This window comes from Rhopilema esculentum, chromosome 11 (genome assembly GCF_057945365.1).
Source record: "Rhopilema esculentum isolate cy_ngs chromosome 11, ASM5794536v1, whole genome shotgun sequence".
NCBI classification, from domain to species: Eukaryota; Metazoa; Cnidaria; class Scyphozoa; order Rhizostomeae; family Rhizostomatidae; genus Rhopilema; species Rhopilema esculentum.
The window spans coordinates 4,649,373-4,674,336 of record NC_142825.1 but is presented as its reverse complement, the minus strand read 5'-3'; the positions used below and the strand labels follow the sequence as shown (position 1 = coordinate 4,674,336).

At 35.7% G+C, this 24,964-nt stretch overlaps 1 protein-coding gene across 2 annotated transcripts; it reads left to right on the top strand.

Annotated features, from left to right (window-relative positions):
- The first annotated feature begins 6,916 nt into the window (after positions 1 to 6,916).
- Positions 6,917 to 23,278, top strand: LOC135693672 (contactin-5). 2 transcript variants are annotated; one of them, XM_065212208.2, is made up of 7 exons: positions 6,917 to 7,380; positions 15,539 to 15,823; positions 16,526 to 16,795; positions 17,892 to 17,954; positions 18,426 to 18,671; positions 19,078 to 19,131; positions 19,513 to 23,278. In XM_065212208.2, the coding sequence occupies exons 1-7, from the start codon at positions 7,317 to 7,319 to the stop codon at positions 19,692 to 19,694; spliced, it is 1,164 nt and encodes a 387-aa protein (XP_065068280.2). In that variant the 5' UTR covers positions 6,917 to 7,316; the 3' UTR covers positions 19,695 to 23,278. The 2 variants fall into 2 exon arrangements, with proteins under 2 accessions (XP_065068280.2, XP_065068279.2); XM_065212207.2 differs by having other exon boundaries at positions 17,889 to 17,954; positions 19,513 to 22,874.
- Positions 23,279 to 24,964: the final 1,686 nt, after the last annotated feature.

The window sequence follows — 24,964 nt, the reverse complement described above, 5'->3', positions numbered from 1 at the left end:
TAACGGACACTCTAAAAGGCGGACAACTCTGATTAGCGGACAAATTTTCTTTCCCCGATCGTTTTCTGGTCAAAGTCTCATAATTTCTATAGAGCTGTAATATAGGTACTTGTGCATTTTAGGTCAGTCTCGCGTTTATGTCTATATTTTTTCATGCTTCTCTATGTTTAAGATATATTAGTTTGTCGTGTGTTAGTTTTTCATGTTTTCCGATGACGTATTATTTTACATGTCTTTTTACCCTACTAAGTTCCCCCGGGTATCCTAATATATTGATCACCTCATACTTATGTATTTTAGTATTCACGCTAAACCTTTGTACTACGGCAAAAGCACAAATTGTAAGTAGATTAGTAAGAGTCATCGTGAACACTTTATAAAGAGTAGAAACTTGGGACACTCCCACACACACTCACACATCAGGGTGACACTTGTAGACACACACTCACACTTACATACACCGAACAGTCATGGATTGAAAAGCTAAGAAAGGGCTAATGGCAGTCAACCCGAGTGGCTTGTGAAAGGCTGTTCATATAATTTAGTGGCGTAACAGTGCTTGTGAAAGGCTGTTTAGTACCTAAGTTTTAAAATTGTATAAAAGAAAGTCTTCGCTTTGGATGGAACAAAAAGAATAGAGTAAAAACGTGTCATTTATTCGCTCGGTATCAAATGGTGTCAGGAATTTTATAATGTGCCAGCAAATTTTACAAAGCGGACACTTAATTAGCAGACACTCTAATCAATGGACAATATTTTTTGCACAAAATAGTCAATTTGGCTTATTTTCTTTCCAATTGGCGGACAGTACGAAAAAGTTAGGAGGCAGCAAAACAAAAACTGAGACGAATGAATATTGGTTCAAATATTTATTTGCAAACACTTTGATATTTGGCAATCTAGTTGGCTTTTTACAGCTTCGAGCTTCTTTACAGCCCAGTTTACTAACTTTTCTTGTCCGTTCGTTAGTTGATATCATATATGATGTTGATACATATTCTTGTTGTAAACAAATTTGTGTTACGTTCAGTTTAGTTATTTTTTCTGTCTTTAGTGTCTAAGTTCAACCCGATAACCACTAAATACCCAGATTACACCCTGAGGTGGCGCCAGAAATCTTTCGACAGAGGGGTTAGAGCTTCAGACAGGGGGGCTAAAATGACTAAATAATGCAGTTTTCGTACGCTATTTTGTCAAATTGGCTCCGAAAATAACCTAAAATTTCCCCCGATGGGGGGCTAGATGCTTCCGACGGAGGGGTTGTAGCCCCCTAGCCCTCCTCTGGTGCCACCACTGATTACACCTTTTAAATACAAAACTCGGGTCTATTTTCAAATTTGGGACTTACATTGCAAAACTTTTCAAAAGGCAGACACTTCCAATTAGCGGACACCTTGCTCTTGCCCCGACGGTGTCCGCTAATTGGAAAGAAAACTGTTGAAAAAGAAAACCTCTGTCAATTGAGTACAAGGGCTGAAGATACGATTAACATTTCTTTTTCATATCAGTTCACTTTCTTTGTCGCTAGCAGAAGAGGGCGAGGAAGTGAATAATTCTGCCTGTTAAATGATATTAAGATTTGCTCAAATCATGTTTTTGTAATTTGGCTATAAAATCTAAATTTCGGTATGCTTTGATCTGTTTGGTTTCATGACGAATCAAAGTGCTTTCCAGACCCTAATTTGTATGGTTTACTAGTCAACCAAACTTTGACATGGCCCTTGTTTGGTAGCCGAAGGCTAGCTAGACTGTTTGTGAAAAAAAGGCTATTGATATGACCTTGCAAAAATGATTTAAATTCTCTTTTTTGAATGCTTTCTGAGGTTCTATTTATCCCAGTCTTTCATTGGTACAGTAAATCTGGAACAACTTCGATCTTTACAATTCTTCTCATTTCTTTCCAATTTGATTCGGTGAGAATTTTGAAAAAAGTTAGCACTTATGCTTGTTTTCCCTTCTTTCTAATTAGTTTCAGTTTCATATTTTAAAAATGTGAAGAAAGAATTGAGATAAAGGTTGTTGCTATCCATGTCCGTGAAATTTGTCTTTTAGGAATTCTTATACTTGGAACAAAATTCCTGCATGTTAGCTTGAATCTCACTTGAGATATCAAATTCTTTGCTGGGGACTCGTGCCCCTCAAGAACAATAGTAGCCATGGGTGTCTACGAACTCCATTGCTGCCCACACAAATAAAACTTCCTTAGAACCAAATGGTTTGACTAATTATAAAACCAATAGAAATATAATTGAAGAGATTTAAGGTAACGAACTGTTTACTGAGACAGTCCTTAAATTCTCAGATACAATCGCATTTTTGGTTTTTAGGTCTGTCAGCAGTTAATAAATCTCCTTATAGATGTCACTTTTATCAAACGATCCTTGAAAAGATGATCACTCAGCTTGCATTTTTGTTGTCTAATTTTGTACAAAAAATTTCTTTAATGTATTGACTTTTGATCTTGTCGTAACTAGTTCATCGTATAATAAAAAGAGCTGAAACTTGAAAGTTGAAACGTGATTTAATCAGAGGCTTATCAAAAATTGTGCGAGAGAAGCTAAAAAGTGCCCTAATATGTCACTTCCAATTAATATCTTTACAAACACGTATCTTTGTTATAAGAAATAGCTTATAAGAAACGATAGCCTCATTTTCTACAAGCTAGGAGCAACCCTACCTGAATTAAAAAACCAAATAAACTTCTAAGTAATTCCTGATTACGCAATTGTAAAACTACTATTATTACAACTGGCCTATTCTGGCATAACGTATCTGTAATCAAGATTTACTGTAATCAAGATTAATTGTAATCAAGTAATCAAGATTAATTGTAATCAAGTAATCAAGATTAATTGTAATCAAGAAATCAAGATTAATTGTAATCAAGATTAATTGTAATCAATTAATCAAGATTAATTGTAATCAAGTAATCAAGATTAATTGTAATCAAGTAATCAAGATTAATTGTAATCAAGTAATCAAGATCGGGATCAATCAACATACTAAAGATCGATATAAATACAAAATCAATCGTTAATCAAGACAGAATACATTAAGCTCAATGTCACTTACCTGTTCCAGGCTTATTGTTTTATCTTAAGCAGGATATTGGGATAAAATGAATCTTCCTATACCATTTTTGATCCAGATAACTAATGCTTGGCCAACTCAGTAAAACACTTTGCCAACTCAGTAAAACACTTTTACAGAAAAGTAAAAAGAACACAGATATTGCCTGTTTGAAAGGCAATGAATAGACGTAGGATGCGAAAGGTAAGTTTTTTGCTGCATTTGAAGTAGTAAGTGACAAGATAAACTAAGGCCAATGAAAAGGGGGTGCCTTAGAGAGGGCCCTGGGATTCGGGCCCCTTTTTTAACGTTTGCTCAGCCCAAGCTTTGTAATAGGGCAAGTGATTGGTTGGAAAAAGTCTGTGTCTGAGGTCCTTTATTATGCTATAGATTTCTCTCGAATGAGCAATTCCTTATCAGTCATTTTGATACGGTTGCCCATAATTGCCACGGCGAAAAAAAGATTCACAGCCATTGCAAATAGTCCGAAACATTCCCCAAGAGCCCAGGGCAAAAGCAAAATTTCAAGGCATTCCCCAAAAAGGTAACAACATTCCAAAGAAAGTTCCAGGCTTTCCTAAAAAAGTATTGCAAAGTTAACAGTATAAGGAAGCTCACATTGAATGATATTTAGGCTATAAAATGCCGCCATAACCTCAGAGTTATTGACTGTTTGGTTTCATCAGTTTGGTTTTGTTAAAGGCAAATTCCAGAAATAATAAATTTTGAAAACCGGCTTAGCTTTCATAAAAGGGCATAAGACTGGCTGAAAATTGATCAGAAAAATTCTCCAAACTGGCAAGTTCAGACTCAGCTCATATTAAAATATTCATTCAAAATTCAGAATATCAAATATTGAAATTCATAATAGAACTAAAAAGAGGATGATGCCATGTCGAACATCACAAAGCCCCTTCAAACACCATCCAATTTTTTCGAAGACCCCTTCAAACACCAAAAGGTTTTCACAACGTTGTTCAAAATTGCATTTTCCAGTAGCTCAGATTCATCTTACTCTTAATTTGCTCTTAACTTTTGACCAATATTGACGCTCATTATCTCTTTGCTATTACTCAAAATGTTTGTGTAATAGCTCAAACCTATTGCTTGGTCGAAACATAAAGTATTCACTTTGTTGAGAAAATTCATCTCTTCATTCCTTTCCATGAAAATTTTATTGTTTATCCTAGTTTACTTTCTTGATCTGCCGATTAATTACTTTAGCATTAAGGAAATTGTGATTTTCTTTGACTTTTGAAACAATCTCATGACTTGTCAAGAGTAAGGGCTCTTTTGTGTGGATTAAATAGACGATGGTAGGCCACATTTTCCTTTCTGGCTTTCGCTAAGTACACCAAAATCGGGCTTTTCAATGCCCGTTAACATGCTTATGGTACTGCAGCACATCAAAAGGTTACGTCAACACATTATCACTTGTTAAATACAAATATAATTTACTAAATGCTCTTTCCAGTATTATTCAATTATTAAACCGTGCTGGTCATCAGTTGCAGCACCAAGGACCACTAGCTAGACGTATCTTTCTTGCTTCGTTTATGCCACTCAGTCAAACATTCATTAAAAAACAACTCCCGTTAGCGGGCACTACTAGGCAATGAACAGTAATGCTGTCTCAAAAGTTTTTTTTCTTTGTCAAAGCCGTGTACATATAACCTCTAACGAGACACTAGGTTGTGTAGGGAGGAGGGAGACAAACTAAAGATCTTAGGCCAAGCCCATTTTACTGTACGAAATCGCTTTTTCTTCCAACAGATAACGCCAATATTTTCTAAAGTACCAATGTTTTCCTTCCTAGTGGTAAATCGTGATAAATACATCTTGATTATCGTGGCAGTACTGGTGTTTTGTACACCCCTTTAACTTTTAACTTAAAAGATTAGATGACTACACATTATTACTCTGTTTTTCGAGCAACATGCAAAATGTAAAGCACAACATTGAAATGCCTGATACAGAATAAATTTACATTACACTTCGAACCAAATGTAGTTTAACTCTCTCAATTTTGCTCATTTGTAAGTCCAATATGTACAATCCTTGCCAAAAGTCGCATAACTCCAGTAGCATCCCCTTCTCCCCCTTGAACAATGTTGAATAACAACAGTTTCAAAGCTTAAAATTCGTCCAATGTCACTTTATCAGCTAGGGTAAGTAATAGTTTCAGCCAACATTGTTTTTGGGGGGAAAGGGGGCTATTTCTGTATCTTACGGCCGGAAACTTTTATTTCTTCAAAATCTTCCATTGGTCGCAGGGGGTTCCAAGGACTTTTGTCAAGGATTGTAGGTACAGCAAGAAACGTGTAATGTATCTTGCACGCATGTGAATAAAAATTTTTCATTTATAATCACCCCATTATTAGATATTGAGTGAAGTGCTTTTCAAGATGTGGTTTTTTGAAAGCCAGTAGGGAAATAAGTGTAGCCTTTATTGGATTTAATTAACCTTTCAAGAACGGGTGAGAGCATCAAAACTGGATTGTGGCAAGTATTTTAGCGAGGTAGATAAGCATGCACGTTCGAATCACCTCGTAGACGTTAAAATGAATATCAAACCATAACTTACAAGAGAGTATTTGTCTCATTTTCTGCTCCTACATGCTTCTGGCTTCATTTTAATCAAAAAAGTGTTTTTAGTTTTCTTCACCATTAACAGATGTATCATGTCTCAATATTTTCTTGAGAACGTTCAAGCTCACCATGGTTGCTATGGCTTATTCAAAATAAATGATGCAAATTATTTGTGAATAGTATGTTTGGGCGAGTTTTGCTCTTTCAGTTATGTTCAGCTGTTAGCTGAAATAAATTTTCAACTTAAATTCAGCTGAAATACATCACTTTCCTAGAAAAATACATTTTGTTTTCTTGTTTTTTCCCGCTTGTTATAAAACACATCAGATACTTTTGGCCAAATCTATCGAAGAATATGTATTTCAATTCTTTTCCTTTTAAGAATAACAATTATTTTTTACTTTAGAAAGATATGTCACTTTAGAGTTTAAAAACAACACGGAAGAGTGGAAGCATGCTAAATCGTATTGAAGTATATTTTGTCTGATGCTTAGTAGTAGAAGTAAAAATGCCGGATTATATTTAAAAGGAACCAGAAAATTTATTTCCAGAAGCGGATTGAAAGTAACGTGAGAGGAAAAAAGGTATTTCATTGGTTCTTTGATTTTCATTACCAAAACAATTGATTAAGTTTTGCAATTGGAATACATCAAAACAAAGAATCCTGATTTCGTTTTCTCCCTTGGGCTCTTCAACTGGGCTGTGATTGGTCAAAGACAAAGAGCCAATCAAAGCGTTTTTCTTTCTCTCGCGTTACTTTCGATCCCCATCTGCTGGATAGAAATTTATGTTTATGGACATTATTGGGCATTCATACTCTGAGTAGTATCGGACGTATAGTTTAGTATGGTGTGCCAAAGCCTTATTTATTTACTTAGGTTTACTTAATTTCTTCTGTCGTATTTTGCCAAACTTTTGCTCCTGGAAAAATTGTTCTGTTTATAGAAAAATAGTGTCTTCATGAATCTGAAAAGACATTTTAAGCAACTAATGGTGACAACGTGTTAGGAAAAGTGTTGCTAAACATCAGATCCCTTGCTTATGATAATAAAAACCTCAACATGGCTTTAACTTGCTGTTGAATAAAACATAACGTTAATTTTGCTCTGTTCTTTTACTAAGTTGTCATGCCTATACAGAATTTTGAAAATGATTGGCTCAAAGAACAAAAGAATGATTTCAGGAGAAAAAATGTTATGATCAATCTTATATAACTTTATATAGGCATCAATCATATTCACTTTGATGTGTTCGGCTGTTCTTGAATGCAATGATTGTCACCTAGCAACAACGATTGTTACCTCTCAATGACCGTGTCACCTCTTGATGGTCCATGGAGACTGTCTCGTTGATCCAAATTTACCAGAGGTTTTGTGTCTGTCTGATGATGCAGCGATGCCTCAGTCAAGGTGACCTTGTCTTGACCAATATTTATAGATGTCAACTGGAATTTTTCAAAGCAGCAAAGCGCATGTTGTAAACGGGACTTCTAGCTATCATTTTTGTGGCTGAGAGGTCTCATTGCTGTGGATTTGCAGAGAACAACACGGATCCATTTGATATAATCAGACTCGTCTGACCGCATTTGAACCAGCACAGTTATCCATGTCTTATTAACAGAGTGCTTAACAGGCAGACAAGAGCACCCTTAGAGAGCTATGACGCTGTACAAATGCCTGTTTTGCCATCTCATTGCATATATTTCATTGCAGATCATCATGGGTAAGCTGCCTGTTGTTTTTATTTGCACTAAAATATTACAACAAATTGATGAAAACCCAACATATGAACCTTTATAGAGTAACTTGATCATGCTAATAGGGTTGAACCCTAATATCATGGCCTCTTTTATTTTTCCAATGAAGGTCTAAACATAAACTAGAAATCTGAAGAACGTAGAATCTTTTTTTGAACTGGAAAGTGAAACAATATTGAAACGATTATCTGGCTGATATGATCCATTACATTAAAATTGAAACATCGGTTCGTCCACTCAGACTTTAGTCACTTTTTCTAGCAATGGATGAGCATCTTCAAGCCGATATTTTATAAAGGCAACTGTGGTTATCTGCTTTAAAGGGTTGAGTAATGGATTAACAGTGCTATAGAAATCTATTGTACTTGCTTTTAATGCCTGGTACCTAGAGTTGTCGCAATGACTGGTGCCTCCAATATGATTTCCAGTGACTTGATCTTGTAAGTCACATTTCCATGTTCTGCGATTTAAAAAAACCCGAAGAAATTCAAACCTTACTAAATAAAACATGCATGCTACAGCCCTGATTCAAAATCATTAATTCAAAAAATTTGTTGTTAGTTCAATCTTCTGGGTTTTTGAACACTCCGATAGACTGTATGTTCTTTTTGTCATACAATCCGATGGAGGAAATGGGTTTTCAAAAAATTGAACCAAACTCTAGGTAACTTTCTCAGAGTGATAATGCCCTTAGTGATAATAGTATTTTCTGTATTTTTTGCAACAACGTTGAGCGGACTGTAATTCTCACGACTGAGATCAAACACATTTAAGAGAAAAGATATGTCTGAACGAACTTCTCGAACGCTAAGGTTACACCAAACAACATAATTTCTTAAGTTTGTGGTAGCTTTCCCTGAGCGGAAATCTATGATCGGATGGCATCTACTAAGATAGGGTCAACACTGGGCTGTTTTTTCTTTTATTTAGGCTACGATTTTTACATTTCACAGGGTAACGTAAGCCAGTCCTTGTTTAGATACCACCTTATTATCATAGCAATTGTGGGAGTGGCCGTTTCAGAATGATACCTGTAAGCGATTTTGGCATCTATGCGGTTCACCGCTCGTTTTACTTAAAATGATTGGGAAATACCTTTAATTGAAATATCAAGGTTCTAGGTTTTGGTAACACTAGAAGTAGAAAGGACCAGCTAAGACTTTAGTGAAATATATTCCAAACCATGGCCATACAGAGTTCGAGAAGTTAATAAATAGTTTTCGTGTAATAAACGCAAAGCCCACAATTATCAGCTACACAAACAATGTTCGTTACAGCAGGAACGGACTGGCATCTAAATAAAGGCCTGGGAGAATTTGAAATCGGCGCTTAACACCGAATACAATTAAAATGAGCCGTAAAAGGAGTCCGCGATTATCCCCGGGACAATTTATGATATGTTGCAGCTATCACGATGTGCATACTAGCTGCCAGGGACGTGAACAAGTGGTTAATTTTGGGGGGTCGCGAAAGGTTGAAAATTTCAACTTTACCTGCTGAATTTTTTCTTTCGACCAATCAATCTTCTGTACCTACTAAATTGATTTGGAAATAGCCTTACGGCTTAGTATAATTACTCTTCTAGGCTCTGTATAATTACCAACATTTTACTTATAATAATTACCAATATTTTACTTTTATAATGATAAAAAGTAATATTCTCTCAAGTCAAATGACAGCAATTCAATTAACAGCAATTCTGTTCTTTTTCTGCTTTGCCCATCTTAAGCTATTTTCTGCAGATCAGTTTTATATAAAATATCTTTTTCACAATATGGAAGCATCAAGGAATTGACCATTTTATCTTTTGTTCTTGATCGAAGGAAACTTCTTACAATTTTCAAAGGGCTAAATGTCCTTTCTGTTTTCCAACTGAAAATGATGATCTGAGAGCTAGTTCATGTGCCCAATTCGTAAGAAATAAATATTTCTGCTGCAGCTTCTTTGATCAAAGTTTTATGGCTTCTCATCCCCTTTATCATAGCAATTTATGGTCTGCAAAGTGCAGGGGGAGCTTAGCATACACCCGTTAAGAAGCGTTGAGAATTTCTAGCACTGGAAGATTATCAATGTTTTCAATTGAATTGGCTACTCGTTGTTTCTTAAAAATTTCCCTCTTTCAATTGTTCTGATCAATACCTTTGCTGTAGAGCACATCTGATACAAGCGCAAACGTGACAGGGCACTTACGTGCACGGCGAGCGAAACGATCAGAAAATTTCTGTGACCAAGCCCTTTAAATGAGCTGGAAGTACATTTCAGAATGTTTTTTTCCAGTCATTTACCACGTTTTAAAATTTTTTAGGCATATTTTTTTGCCTTTCGTTAAAGATTAGTTCTTAAATTGGAATTCCTTGCTTTAAGAAATTGGAATACCTCGAGGCTCACGCCCCTGGGAAGAGTTACTGTTTATGTTTTATTCCACATCATGCTATTTGAATTATTGTACACATGCAATAAAAGATTAAACTACAAGGCTATCATAATGAAAATGATCTGATAAACTGGAAATAAAAATATTAATACAAATACAATAAATGTAAATATAAATGAAATTACAAAAATAGGAAAAAATAAGATGTTTGAGTGCAACTCATTATTAAACAACACTGTGATGGTAAAAATGAAACAACTTTTCACTCATTATTGAGCAAAACTCAAAGTAAAAAACGACTCCCTTGCACGTAGCGATGCATAACTTTAGTGGTCTCATGATGGAAATCAATGTAATATGATTCATGATTAAACTCGAATTAATATGAATATTCGTTGTGACCAAGAGGGCATATATATATGACCATACACTTGACACCGACAAGCGAAAAACAGGTGATCACGCAGATATATGTGTTCCCAATTTCTGATTTGATAACAACCAACATTCTTTGTATTGGAGAGAAAATTTAACACCGAGTCTTCCACTTCTTCAAAAATGATATCCAGAGGCACAAAAACGAGACAAGCAAAACAGCATGTGTGTCTTATATCCACGAGGAGGCTTACTGGTAACTGGGCATTGCTAGACAGGGGCGAAACTGCTGGTGGGTATGGGGGTGCTGCCCCCCTTAATCTTCAAAAAAGCAGATTTTGTCGGGCTAATTTATGTCTGCCATTATATCCAATGGCGGCGCCAGCCACTAAGCTCTGGGGAGGACAAACCAAAAAATTTAAGCCACGCCCTTTAGCCACCAGAAAACGCCAATTTTATCCAAAGGGAACGTCTATGACAAACTTTTGTTTGAAAATTGGAAGTTTGAAAATCATAGGATTACATCAAGAAAGTACGGTGTTAAAATATTACCCCTCCCCCAACATTTTCTCGACGAATTTAGACGAAATATAAAATTGATTCTGCTGAGAACTGGGGGGACGTGCTCCCAGTCCCCTTCGTGGCGCCGCTACTGATTATATCGGTCGAGCAAATCTGGAAATTTTGTTTAGGTTGCACATTTATTGCTACTTTTTTTCCCAGCTTGGTTTTTGCATTAATGTTTTTTACCTCGTCATTTTTCAATCTCCGCCCAGCTGGGAAAACAAAACAGAATCGAGGCAAGCAGCATAATCTAACGAAACAAGCATAATCTGTCAGTTATTCAGACATAAATCAGAAATATGTGCGCATAGCAGGTTTAAGATAGCTAGAAGACTGTGCTAGCTACACTTCTACGCCAAACAACGATCAGTTGAGACTGATTAGCCCCAAAATCAGTGCTGTCGTGCAGACCCCGGTTACGTTCGCATTGAATTGCATCCATAATACGCCCTTTCTTGCATTACAGCTTTAGCTTCAAGTGACTTGGTGGGCGATGAAGTTGACACTACAGACGATGAATGAAGTTAGTCCATAAAATAGAAAGAGAGAGAGATAAAACTAATCAGTCTATCCAGCCAATATAATCTTTTAGGTAAGAAGATTAAAACCTGGCTTCATAGTTTCCATTTCTTAGTGATATGGAGCTTAATGTTAAGCATATTTTTCTGACAATTTACCAATTAAAGTAAGTTTAGTAACATAAGTTTTTACGACCTCAAAAATGAATAGATTTTTTAAATATAACCTGATTTTATTCCAAAGCCGTTTCTTTAGACGAATCATCCGTATCGAATGTTATTAGCTGTGTCTCGTTCTTTTGCCATTATGTAAAGTGTGGAAATTTTTTGGCAAAAGATCCTATTCCATGTAGGTGATGAAACGGACTACCTTACAATTGCAATAACTAATGCCTTTTCATATCAAAGCAGCTTAGTGACCAAGTGTCAGAGGAATACAGTTCAAAGCCAAAAAACAACTTTGCTTCCTGACGGAAAGTGGAGGAGTCGTCCAAAGAGCTTTTTCTGAAAATCCATCTTATGGTAACTTTTGTTAAAGGTTACTGCTCATGATTCAATAATTTGCCAATTTTTTGTGAATGAGATTTGACTTTACAGAAAGCGTCATTCTGATATGTGTAATTGTTTTCATCACATTTCATAGCTTCAGCAATTAAAGACTTAGTCCACCGGAAATATGGTCTAAAATTATGAAAAAAATATATATTTCAGGCATTGTCGGCAACCTAAATATATTTAACAACAATTGCCGGATGCTTGCGAATGTTTACAAGCACTTTGTTTACCTAATGCCGGAAGACAATTGTTTTTTCAAGAATTCACAGCAATTTGAGTTGTGGCTTTAGGTACAATAGATCGTATATTATTTTGAAGTATGAAAAAGCGAAAAATTCAATAAGGAATAGTTACAGTAGTAAGGGTCCCGCGACAAAGGAACATGTTTAATATAGTGAAAATGCTTTATGATTTCATTTGTATAAGAAAAATGCAGCGATACGTCTTCATCAGGAGATTGATTTTAAATTTCAGTACGGTCCATACAAAAATAAAAAATAACAATATATTGGAATAAATTGTAAAAGGCATTCTGAAATATTACTTTTCAAAAAGGTTGCATCGAGAGGCTAGAACCAATGGCGGAAATTATGGGGGTTTTGGCCCCCCCCCCCCAATCAGCGATGTCGTCGGAAATTTCGGGCCTTCGTCGGATAATTGACAACCGTTTAACGTGTCGAACTTACTTCAAGAAATCGTTCTGAAAAGGAGTTTTAAGGTAATCTAAGGAGCGCAATTGCCAAATGTTCTGCTCGCTTGGCTCGCAGGTGACCTGCATGTTCCCAGTATACCCCAGGTGCCTCTATAACCCCTCTGTACCCCTTTTGCAAAATTTGAACATGGCATAGCTGATAAAATATTAGCCAGTACTAAATAATCAATCAAACAATATATGACGAAAATCAAAACTGCTTGTGAATTGTATATTTAATTTCACTTCCGTAAAGATTAGCTGAAATTTCTATCGGATTCTTCCGAATAAAAGTTATTTTCAAACGTATTTTCCACGGATGAAAACGAGATCAAATCTTTTAACTATGATCAAATGCATAAAATGAACGTACGACTTATCAAAAGTGTGATCGGTCGCCCTCTTGTATCATCAATCGTCTTAGATGAGATACCAATCTTGATAACAAAAATCATAAATAGAACTCCGTTTACCTTCTTTATTCTATCCACAATTCATTTATCAAACTTAAGATTTATCATTCATTTATCTACTACTTCACCAATGACTTTAACTTTCTTTATTCCGTTAATATCTATCAATCTTTTTGAATTTTGCCCTTTAAGTGATGGCTGTTTCTAAATCATTGGTAAAAATTTTAACGTTGCTGGACACAAAAAATTCTGGATCTTCGTTTTTTAATATTGAAAATAAAATAGGGCCCAGTACTCGTCTTTGTGGGACCCCACTTTGCACGTTGCTCCAGAATAGCATAGATGTGATCAAGACAACGCATGGTTTTACGGTCAGATAGACATGGCTCTACCTAGTTAAGTATTTTCCTCTGATGTCATACGAATGAAGCATATGGGAGTCCTAACCAAAGATGCGCAGATATATGAATAAAGATGTCCATTAATGGAAGTTGTCCGTTGCAGGGTTTTGTTTTGTACTGTACTGTATAAAATATTCAATTTTATCTTATAACAAAAGTGGATTTACGATAATTCAAATTACAAGACAGAAAATTTACTGTATAACGAGCATTCGCATTTACTACCACGGACCAAGTTTTGAATCTGGCTGTCCTTATTGAATCTGGGATTCTATTCCAGGTTCACTCCAAAGCAAACAGAGAAGATTAGAAAATTGTAAAGATATCATTTTACTTGAAAACTAACTGTGTTGTTGCAAAAAGTGCCTAAAAACAAGTTACAGTGATTGTCTTTGCTTCTTAAGAATCTTGCCATTTTAATTTCTTTCCAATAATAAGTTTGTAAAGCCTCGATCATAAGAAGGTACGTTCTGTTGTGGTATGCTTTAATTGGAGTTTGGTTAATTGAACTTTGCAACATGTTTTTATCTCACTGCCATCAAATACTATTTCTATGCATGCAACATTTTGTTTCTTGTAGTATCAAAAACAGATTTGGTTCGGAGCTAGAATGTGGTTGGTTTATGGCTCAATCATAGATAACTCAATTGCTGTAACCAAAGTTTTATTGAAAATTGTAACAATGAGTAGAAGTGACTTTATGAGTGAAAAGATATTATTTATCAGATAAGTGAATTTACCTCAAAAAACTGTTTGATATGGCCCACGGTATCTTAAACTAATTTTCCATAAGAAGGCTTCCCTTACATTTTTGTTCAATCCAATAACGTGTATCTTTATCATCCTATCTCCATGACCGCGTTCAATTTGTACATTTTGTTCTGTTATTTCAATGCTGTTGCTAAATAAGTACTAGTATGGAAGCTTGTTTTTGGAGCCTTTTTTAATAGATGGATTGGTGCAGGCACGGCACAGCTCTTTTGGATCATAAATAGTAGCAATTCTTCTTTACCTAACCCTGTCTTGTGTTGTGTATTGTTCACTTTCTTGTGTTGTATCTTGTTTAATAATATATTGTACTTTCTAACTTGGTTAACCTTGTGTTTATTTATCCTTAAGCTAATTATATCTAATTTCATAGTAAATTGAAACTTTCCTTAAATCAGACTGTTTGAAAAGAAGGATTGGAAACTATATTCTGATAGGATAGGAGCAAATACTTTTTGAAAGGAGCATTCTGTGGTTTTTTTAAAGGAGTGGCCTCAAAAAATTTTCGGGAGCAAGTCCCCAGCCTCCATGTCAGCCCCCTCACTTTAGGCAGTTGTGTGGTGCTTAAACTGGTATCCATAAGGGCAAAATTAGCCAGGCTAATGCAGAAGTTTGATCAATTATTTCGTAGTCACTTGTCCAATCTTGATAAGAAAGTTAAGTAGTTCATTGGGACTTTGACGTTTGAAAATAATCATTCATGGAATTCTTTGTATCTCTATTGCATGATGTTTACCACTTTGAAGTGAGAAAGTGCAGAAATCACTCTTTCAAATTGATCATTTTGGTGCCATACATTTTAAAGTTGGCCTAAAATGTTTTTGAATTTCCATTTTCAAATAACAAAGCTACAATAAAGCAACTTATCACAACAACCCTTTTTAAATGATCTGATACAGTTGTAGAAATATCTCGATAATTGCTCTATGTATTGTTTTAGAAAATATCCGGAGAGAAGTAGTGAATGACATCACCAAGGCAGGACTCAAACCAGTGACAATTTTACGTTGTCACTCTACCTTCTGAATGAAATTGAATAGTTTGGGGTCTGAAACACAGGTTACCCAAGCCATGAACCGGTAGAGCAATGATTTACAATGTTGCTGGCCGCGGGTTTGGGCATAGATGAAGGAGCAAGGGGCGCGAGGGGGCATGAAGAGAGGTTACGTTCAGCTCCCGGAGGTGCCCCTTTTTTACCTAATTGTGTTTCTAATGTCTAAAATGATTCTACTTCTGTAGGTTTTAGTCCTGTCCTTGTCGTGTCACTTGCTCTCATTTTCTCTATGTATATTTTCTGTTCTACTTTCACCAAAGACCGAGATACAACTTTTTCTTTGGGGGGGGGGGGGGGGCAGCCCTGATAAATTAGCGAAAAACAGCCATTTTACACATTAATAGTATTTTACTTATGATACGTGAGTGTTTTGGTCCTTGACTTTCACAAGTATTCTTCAACCTTCTCTAGCAACTGAAGAAACAAGCCCGTCAAGAACATTAATAGATGTAAAGAATATTACTGCAGTTGCTGGAAAGGACAAGAGACTGCTGCTATCGTGCCCATATTTCAAATCAATCCCCATTTTTTGGAAAAAAGATGGTCGTGTAATCCAGGAAACGAGAAGCATGCGTATTTCCCTCGGCACACTTATGGTAACAACGGTCAGCCTGGCAGCTGAAGGGCAATATGAATGTAACTTTCAAGATCTAGATGGCAATGGATACAGGGCAATTTTCAACGTCACAATCAATGGTAAAAATTGAGTATTTCAGATGCATGTCAGTATTTCAACTCAAAATTATCTTGTCAAAGTTTTTCCGAAATCTAAATAATGAAAGTAATCTTTCTGATGAAGTGCACCGTCCTACATAAGGGTAATTGAATATGTCAAGTACATTATGTTTGACGGTGTGAGGCAGTCAGTACCTTAACAATAATAACAACTGTTACAAGTTGAAGCATGTTGAAGCTATTTTCCTTTCTACTAGAGCTGGCCTTTCTAGATGGCCTCTAGGATGACGAAGAAGTGTCTTGAGTTTGCTTAAATTACCGTTTCAAATAGTGCATGATAGATTTTCAAATTTGACCTTGGAATTGATTAGCAACTGTTGTGCATGCCCGCGCGAGGCCTTAGATCCGCTGCGACATAACGCTAGACCGAGAGAGCACACGAGACAAGACGCCATGTTTTTGCTCCGACCTTCATCTTATCTCCGAACTCCTATCCGAGGCTAGTATAAAACGGTTTATGCCTAATACACTACAGCAGCAACGAATAGAAAGCGTTTTTGCAAAAACAGGAAACATGTTTATGATGTTTCACCCTATTAGGGATTTCAGTAGTCACAAAATATGGCAAGAAAGTGAAATTAATGCCTCATAAGATTCTTCCTTATGAATTTCAATTCAGACCTGATATGAACATTTTTTATCTTTAATTCATTTTCTTTTGAGAAACTCCAAGAATCTCTCAAAGAAGCAAAAGACATATTTATAGCAATGGCAGTGCAACTGTCTTGAACTGCAAAGCAAATGGCAAGCCAAAACCTGATGTATTTTGGATAAATGAAAAGGGGCTTTCGCCAATTAGCCCTCCAACGATAACGCTTGTTAGTGAGACATCCCTGAAGATCAGTAGATGGAAAAGAAACAAGTCATCAGTATTTATATGCATTGCACAAAATAAGTATGGAAGAGCTAAAGTTATGTTCAAAATACCGGCAGGTTTGTAAGATATTCTTTCGGAGTAAGCATTTTTTAAAATTCGATCTTCAAGAGATGTAATAGATCACACAACTGGCTATGAAGGCACGAGTATAATGCCATCGCTCAGAGGTATTTTTCAAATGAGGATTTCACTTACAGAAGGCGTCTGTGAAGGCTCATAAGATTTATACGCTCTTCTGAAACGGTCTAGTTGGTCGAGTAAAAATCTTAACCAGCTGATCGGGTATATGATGTTTGAGCTATAGTCCTTTATTAGTGAGTAAAACCCATTTGTAAAGGCTTATCGTTGATTACTAGATTACTAGATAACAAAAGTGACCGGTGAAGAGTGTCAGGTAAAGATTATAATACAAAGATCGTCCGGCGAAGAGCGTCCTGTAAAAAGTGTCTGATAAAGTCTTGCATGTTTAAGGATGGCAATAATCTACAAAACATTTTATGAAGCTTTGGAAATATTTTAATGAGCTTTAGAATTTTCTGACCCTGAGGTTAAAGTACCTAATTTAGCATAGAAGTGTGTCTGAAAGGTGGCTTAAATTCAACGAATTGACGATGACTGTCTAAAAAACACTGAATAAGCAAGCTGATTTCCATTCTTGGAGCATTCATCTGCTTGATATGGTTAATTAGGTCTTAGGCTTGTAATTCGTATGGATGTGGATTTTAATACTGCTTTACATTGGACACCTTTGAAACAATTTATGTCTCGAAGTCTTAAGAAGGTCACTATTCTCACACCCACTTAAAAGATGACATCTCTTTCCTTATTGCGTGTCAATCTAGTCATGTTTTCATCTGCTAATGTTTCGTTCTGATCACAATATGTGTCGCTTTATTCTAGATCAGGTGTCACTTCAGACTTAATAGGGTGATTGAAGTTTGCAGAGACAGTTTACCATAAAGACCTCAGAATGTACTCTTTCACTTTACTGGCTAAGGTTTTTGGGCTTCAACCATGTATAAATCACTTTCAAAATAAAGAGTCCTGCAATCTTTGTAAAACTCTTGTTGCTATGATCTTTCTGGCTGACTTATAAAGTTTTCTTCAAAGTTGTAGTTCATCGCATTAAGGTGTTGTATATTTTCACAGTAGTTGGCACATCTGCCTCAAAAAAGAAAAAGGCGCCCAAAAAAAGCGTAGAAAGAAAAGGGAAAGGTAAGCACGTGGAAGGAATTTTTCTTATTACAGGGACGTTGAAGGCATTTTAGAGTTGAAGGGGCTCAGACGGGAAGAGGTACCATTTCAAAAATGGAGATCTTTTTGAAGGCTACTTCTTACAAAAGGGTATTATTCAAAAGTTGAAGGGGCATATACCCTTGTTCCAATGTCCCTTTTCTAGTAAATAACTTTTATCAACTTCTAAGCTTTACATCATTTCTAATATCGTTAGACATATTACAGAGTAATAGGTGCAAGGTTAGCATAATAATTACGTATGTTAATTAATGACATATAAACCTACTACATTCCGCGGTCCCTGTATGTCATATGTGATCCTGATCTTGTTTATCCAACTATTTGATGTTGTTGATTTGATCAGTTGATATGATAGGTTAATTCATCGAGCTTTGCAGTGATTCGTCGAACTTCATAGAGAATCTTAAATGCGATTTATATTCTTCATAGCACCAGAGTTCATATCACTACCTCCAAAAATTCTGCCTGTTGCACTTGGGACACGACTGGAAATCAATTGCAACGCAAAAGGCGAGCCAAAACCAAAGATAGTCATCACAAAATTACGACCATCGAAGCAAATATTGCAAACCAGTGTAATTGGGCGTTTACAATTTAGAAACATAGGCCTTTATGAATGCAGAGCTGTAAATGATTATGGAACTATCAAACATACATTCCTCCTTAGACTAAAAGGTACCTTGTACTTGAAATTTTCTTTCATCGCAATCTTTCCAATTTCTTCACCTTGTAGCCACACTTTTGAACGCTTTCTTTGTTAGTGACAAGCAGGCAAGCACTTCGAAAGAGTAAAATGACGTATTTATGGTTGCTTCCTTTGTATCCTTTAAAACGAATTTGTTCTTCTACCAGCTGCTACTTTGAAATTTTCTCTTCTTCAACCATGGGCATGGTGGAGGCTAAAGTTTAGGAGGCTTAGTATGAATAATTTCGCTTTATTGAGATAAAACTCCCCGAATGTGCCTCAAATTTAATAATCTTTGCCTGATTGGCTGCATCCCTCAGTCTCTATGTATCATGCGCCAATGTCTTCAACTTTGCCTGCTAGCCTATCCACGAACAAATATGTTTGTCTTTTCAGGTTTTCGAATGAAAGCCAGATACAGATTCAATACAAAAGGGATATATAATTCATGTAAGTGCAGCAAATCAAGAATTTTAAATAGTCTGTATTGGATATCTTTTGCTAAGAAGTTCGTAATTCGGCTAGTCATACAGTACGACTAAAACATTCTACGATGATAAGACCTTTTACAGGCCTTGGTATAATGGTATCCCCTGTCCCTTCACAGTATCCCCCATCATTTTTTGCACTCAATAGTCCCAAAGTCGTACGAGAAATTAAATTTTATTTCTGTGGATATTTGCAATACACTTGTTGGAACAGTGAAATTGTAATTTCCACGAGATCTATGATAAAGCATTTTATCACTACATACTATACAGATAGATATATGATAGCCTATATTCGTTATATAACATCAATGGTAACTATGGATTCACATTTTTATTCTAGATGCAAGGGGTTATACTAATTGGTCAAATTGGTCTAGGTGCTCTAATCAGTGTGGGATTGGAGTTCAAGTAAGGTCAAGGAAATGCAGAGTGACCGATTTGCGATACAAAGCAAAGTATTGCACAAAACAAACCACAATTAGGCGCATGTGTTTTGAAAGAAAATGTTATAAAAAGTCGTGACAAACTCCTCTGGTTATTAGTAATTCAATTTGTGTCGTTGTTTATTTATTTTACAATTGGAGTTTATGAGTTTTCAGATCATTTAAAATACGAGCTTTGCTAAGATTTTTAAAATCGATCTGTTAGAGAAATGTGTCTAGAGTTGATACATATGTGTGTAAATTTTTTGCAATTCCGTTGCAATTCTAGGCCATTTATGTTGAAATGACTTTTCATATTTTTTAACTAAACCTTGATTGATGCCTCTTCAAACAATATAGCACATATAATATCGAAAAGATTTGTCGTTTAACGCGAAAGTTCATTGAAAATTACTTGTTTTTAGCCTTGAACCATAAAGCCAGGAAATAATTTATGTTCCATTTTTGTTTTATTCAGATAGGTCTAAAATCAATTTGAGTTTTTATCGGTCTTGCCAATAAAACCCTTAAAATGGTCATTCTTCGTTCAATATCATACATCATCAGGAGTTGACCAGCATCGCATTATTTAGGAGGCTGCTGAGCAGGAATTCTGGAACAGGGGGAACACGGACCATGTGTCTCCAAAATGATATCTAAATTTTCCTTTTTCTTAGTAGGTTTCTTAGGTCCTTTTTAGAACCTTTGCCAGTACATTACTTTAGATCATAGCAATGTTTGTAACATACTGTAATTTTAAATTTATTATTCACTTAGCAGTGGTTTTGTAGTAATATTCCTATTTCACAAAGCAACATTCTCATTTTCTCGTTGAATCTTAACAACGTTAAAAATTTGGACATGAAGCTAATCGAATTGCATCACCGATCAAAGCATTGCAGCTGCAAGTAAACCGCGCAAGTTTACGAGTATTTAGAAGACCTTTCTGTGTCAAAGCCAACAACACCTCAGAATGATCAATATTAGCTGAGCAGATGGAGGTGGAATTCTCAACCTGATCGGTTACGGCAACCTGCGAGATAGCCTGCTTGGTGTCAACGAGATATGAATTGTATCACTGCCTCGGCGTACTTTGGGCCTGGCCACAAGAAAAATAGCGACAATATGGAGTCGGCAGCAGAAAGGATGAAAGTTTTGGAGATTGGAGCTGTGCCTCGATTGCAACGACTACAGTTCTAATATAGTACCAAGGGTAGCAACGACTACAGTTCTAATATAGTACCAAGGGTAGCAGGTGGCAGTACGCAATAGCAATGGAATGATAAATTAAAAGAGAAAAATGGTTACAGGTACATAAAGAGTGGGGGACAACTAATCCTGTTGCTTTTGTTGCTATAGCAGCAGTGTGGGGGCAGCATGGTTGCACCATTGAGGCAGGATAGGGGCAGCATGGAGGTAGCATGGGGCATCATAGTAGCACGGGGCATTAAAGATCAGATTATAGATAGGTTTATAATTTTCTAATATTGAAGCGTAAGAAATACTCACTTGGAGTTTCAAGTGTATTTTTACATACACTTGAAACTCCAAGTGAGTATTTCTTACGCTTCAATATTAGAAAATTATAAACCTATCTATAATCTGGTCTTTAATGTAAAAGCTGTGTAGGAACGTGATAATCCACGAACTGGGGCCAGATGAAATGTTTTCATATCTGCAAGAAAAGTTAGCAGAATAAAAAACAGGGGCCCCTTTAAAACTTATATTTGCACATCTTTATGTTACGGGGAAACAATTTCTTCAATTCTCAAAAGTTTCTCTAATGATTATATCGGTGCTAAAGTATTACTACACTTGTACTTCAAGGTAAAAATCAGTTTATATTATTAATTAGTATACTTCGCTTTGTCTAACTCAATGACGGTGAATGTAGCTTTCTGTAAACAAATAAATTTGCAAAAAATATAAATTCATTCCTGAACTTTTGTATATGGAACTGAATTCCTGTAAAGATACGAAACGTTATCGTTTTTACATCAATAGCTTTGTTGTACAAAATTTTTAACTTGAGCTTTTTAGAGCCTACCTTCTTTTGTGTATAGATCTACATCACTTGATGGGACCTTCTTGCAGTCCCTTCACTAGGGCCTTGTCTCGTTTTTTTCTAAGTGCCCTAGGCGTCCCTGTTATTTCACGGCTTCAAAGTCAATGTGGTTACTGTCTGAATTAGACTGTTTTAAAATGATCCTTTGTATGGTAAAGTCTAGCAGTTGTACAAAGTTGGACGACTAAGAAATTGCATAATGTATCAAGCTCAAGGACAAAGAGAAGAATGCATCTGTGGCGGGAACTGAGATTTTCATTTTGAGGAATCTCAAAGCTACATATTTTATCGGCTTTTCTCTACGCAAAAAAATCCTACTCTCGAGGTAAATTTTCAAAGTCATACCGAATGAAGGAGGGTGGGAGGTAGTAGGGCAATCTCACAGTACTAAAAGGCTCACAAATTGATTGTAACTTTGAACTAAACTGTTTATTATCTGTAGCAATTGATCATAAAATCCTCTGACTTTTGCATATTCATTCGGCGTTTGGCTCTATTGTCTCAAAAATGAGGCAACAAAACAAAACATGAACATAGATATGGTTTATTCGATGACTGGGCAAGCTTAAGAAAGATAGATCTAGAATCTAGAGGGTGAATCTGGAGATTGGAATTTAATATAGTGCTGCCAGTTCACGAGAAAGATCTTAAGGTTACGGTAAACGTTTTGGATGAAAAACGGTAAACTGGATGAAAACATCAATTTTTCGGTTTTTTCACATTCAAGTAGCTGAACTTTCAAGGCACACAATGATACCAAATTTGAAATTAACAGAAATTTTGAAAATAGAAAAATTCCCGAGGGTTTCCATAATTTTTAATCAGAACTTTTAGTTGAGGCCTGAAAATCTCTTGACCTTGTAAGCCGATTATCGTTGCTTTGCGGTTGTGGTACTGGTCGCATGTCTCTTTTACAATATCGCATGGCACGTCCATGTATCCAATATACGGCCGTGCTTATTTAAACAGGTTTATTGATCTTAAAGCTTCGAGTGACTTTAAGTGGTTTACGAGTGCACCTTGCAAGTGCGATCAGTAGAATCCCGTTTTCTCCGGACTTACAATTCCTCTAAATACAGGTACGAAAAAGCTTTTTTGTACCCAAGGAACCAATCTAATGGCTCAAAACTTTGCACACGGCCAGGACAGATATCGGGTAAGCAAAGCAAAATGTGTCTCAAAATTTTTGTATTTGCTCTGGTCCGTCTTTTATATAGCCAAATACAGTTATGAGAGGGAAGAAAAATTGTTTGCCAATTTTTAAAGGGGTATAGTTTCGAGGGGAGAAGAATTTGAAAAATCTTACACACACTTTGGTAGCTAAGAATCTGCTCTTTCTGCTGATATAAGTCAGATTTTGTTACCTCAAACGCAAGAGTACAAAATAGCTTTTGAAAGTCATTTAAGCAATACATTTGCCTGGAAAGTATCATTTTAAAATCTTTGCCAATAATTTTGAAATGGTTGGAATCACCAAGTTCTTGTGCATCGAATGATGCATAGGTTAATCTGATTCCACTAATAGTTTTGCTTCTAGGGAGAGAAAACCAAACATCGTGTCAAAGATTTAAGCACCTTTTGCATCTATTAGAGCGGCTTGATATGTTTATCTACAAGCTGTATCTAGGGTTGACAATTTCAATGGAAAATAGCTATTTTGGTATTGTACTCCAAAATTGGGCAATGTGACGTTAAAATCAGATAAACCAAGATAAACATCTTTAGTCATGTAATAGGTTAACACGTTCAGACTTTTAGAAAAATTGTTTTTCAAAGGAACCTTTTGAAAGCTATATATGCAATAATCAAAATGCTAGAGACAAGAGGGCCTCAGCAGGAAACTTTGCTGTGCTACAAATGACACCCTGTTAAGAGTATGAATGCAAGAAAATGTTATAGACAATAAAAAAAGGTTGAAATTTTTATCTTGAACCCGAGAAAGCTCGAACTGAATCCAAAGCTAAAAAAGGAATGTCTAATTAGATTTAACTGCGGGAAATTTGGCAAACCAAAATAAAAAAGAACGAATTTAAGTAGAAGTCTGTTACTAATAAACATCTTCTTAATGAAATACTTTCCATTTTACTAATCATACAAAACCACAATGACATCAACACAAAATTGACAAACCTCAAAAATGACACTAAGTGGCGCTACATTTGACGTGTTTGTTAATGTTTATACGCCAAGACACTGAAAAAGCATGTTTCCTACTAAGCAAAATTATTTCAAATATTTTTCACATAATCTAATTGTAGGAAAACCTAAATTTAAGTCGAAAGAGTTAAGATTATGGCAGCATCAACTATGATCGAATTCTTTTTTCCTAAATATTACCTTGAAAATAACAGGCCGACGTCAGAACTGGCCTTTATCAGCTCAAAGGAATTTTCTTTTTGTTTAAAATATAACACAAGCATAAGATTAAATCAACATTTGTTTTAAATCTGCAAGGCCTTGCACCAACCACAGTTTATCGAGGTAAATTAATACCAAGGTTTTACATTGTTTGGATCTGAAAATCTCAGCAAATTATGGAGGATAAAGAGGGCATTCGTATACACACCTGAGTTTGATCCTATAACATTCTCCATTTGTTGGTCAATAAATGACTTGATAGCAAAACCAAACAAACGAATATTATTTTTGCATTAAAATGTAGACAAAAAATATAATTGCATATCTCTTTTTGAGTCTCTAGGGCTAGCCTCGTTATCATTATCTCTTTGGAGCGAAGATTTGAATCACGTCAGCAAATTAAAAAGTGGCCTAAATAAAGTCTCTTGGAATCTGTTCTTCTTCTTCGCTGCTTTCTGTTTAGCAATTGCCTCCATTGGCAAGGATGCTTTTGCAAAATTAAGGTTTGTTTTTATTTTTCTGCTTTTGATTGACCCTTCTTTTCTTGATATTTTTCTCAAAAAGGAAACAGATGGCATTCTTTATCCAATTTTTGAGATGAATCGAATCTTCCAGGTATTGTCTCGACCTTTTTGAGCCAAGATAGCAAGTTAATGTTTGTCAGCTATCAAGACTGTGATACCGTCTAGATATGAACTGATAGCTAAGCTGGTCATGATTAGGAGAACTAAAATTATTCTGTTCCCGTAGATTGGTTTAAAGCTCAACTATAAAAAGTTTTAAGGACAGAGTGACCCAATTTAACTACAATAGTATTTCTTTTAGGCTATTGATTTTATAACAAAACTTTTTTACACTTCAAAAATGCTTATTTTCGTCTTTTTATATATTCCTTCAGGATTATTTATTAAGTTCTTTCCGAAGCAGAAATGTACAGTTTTGAGCGA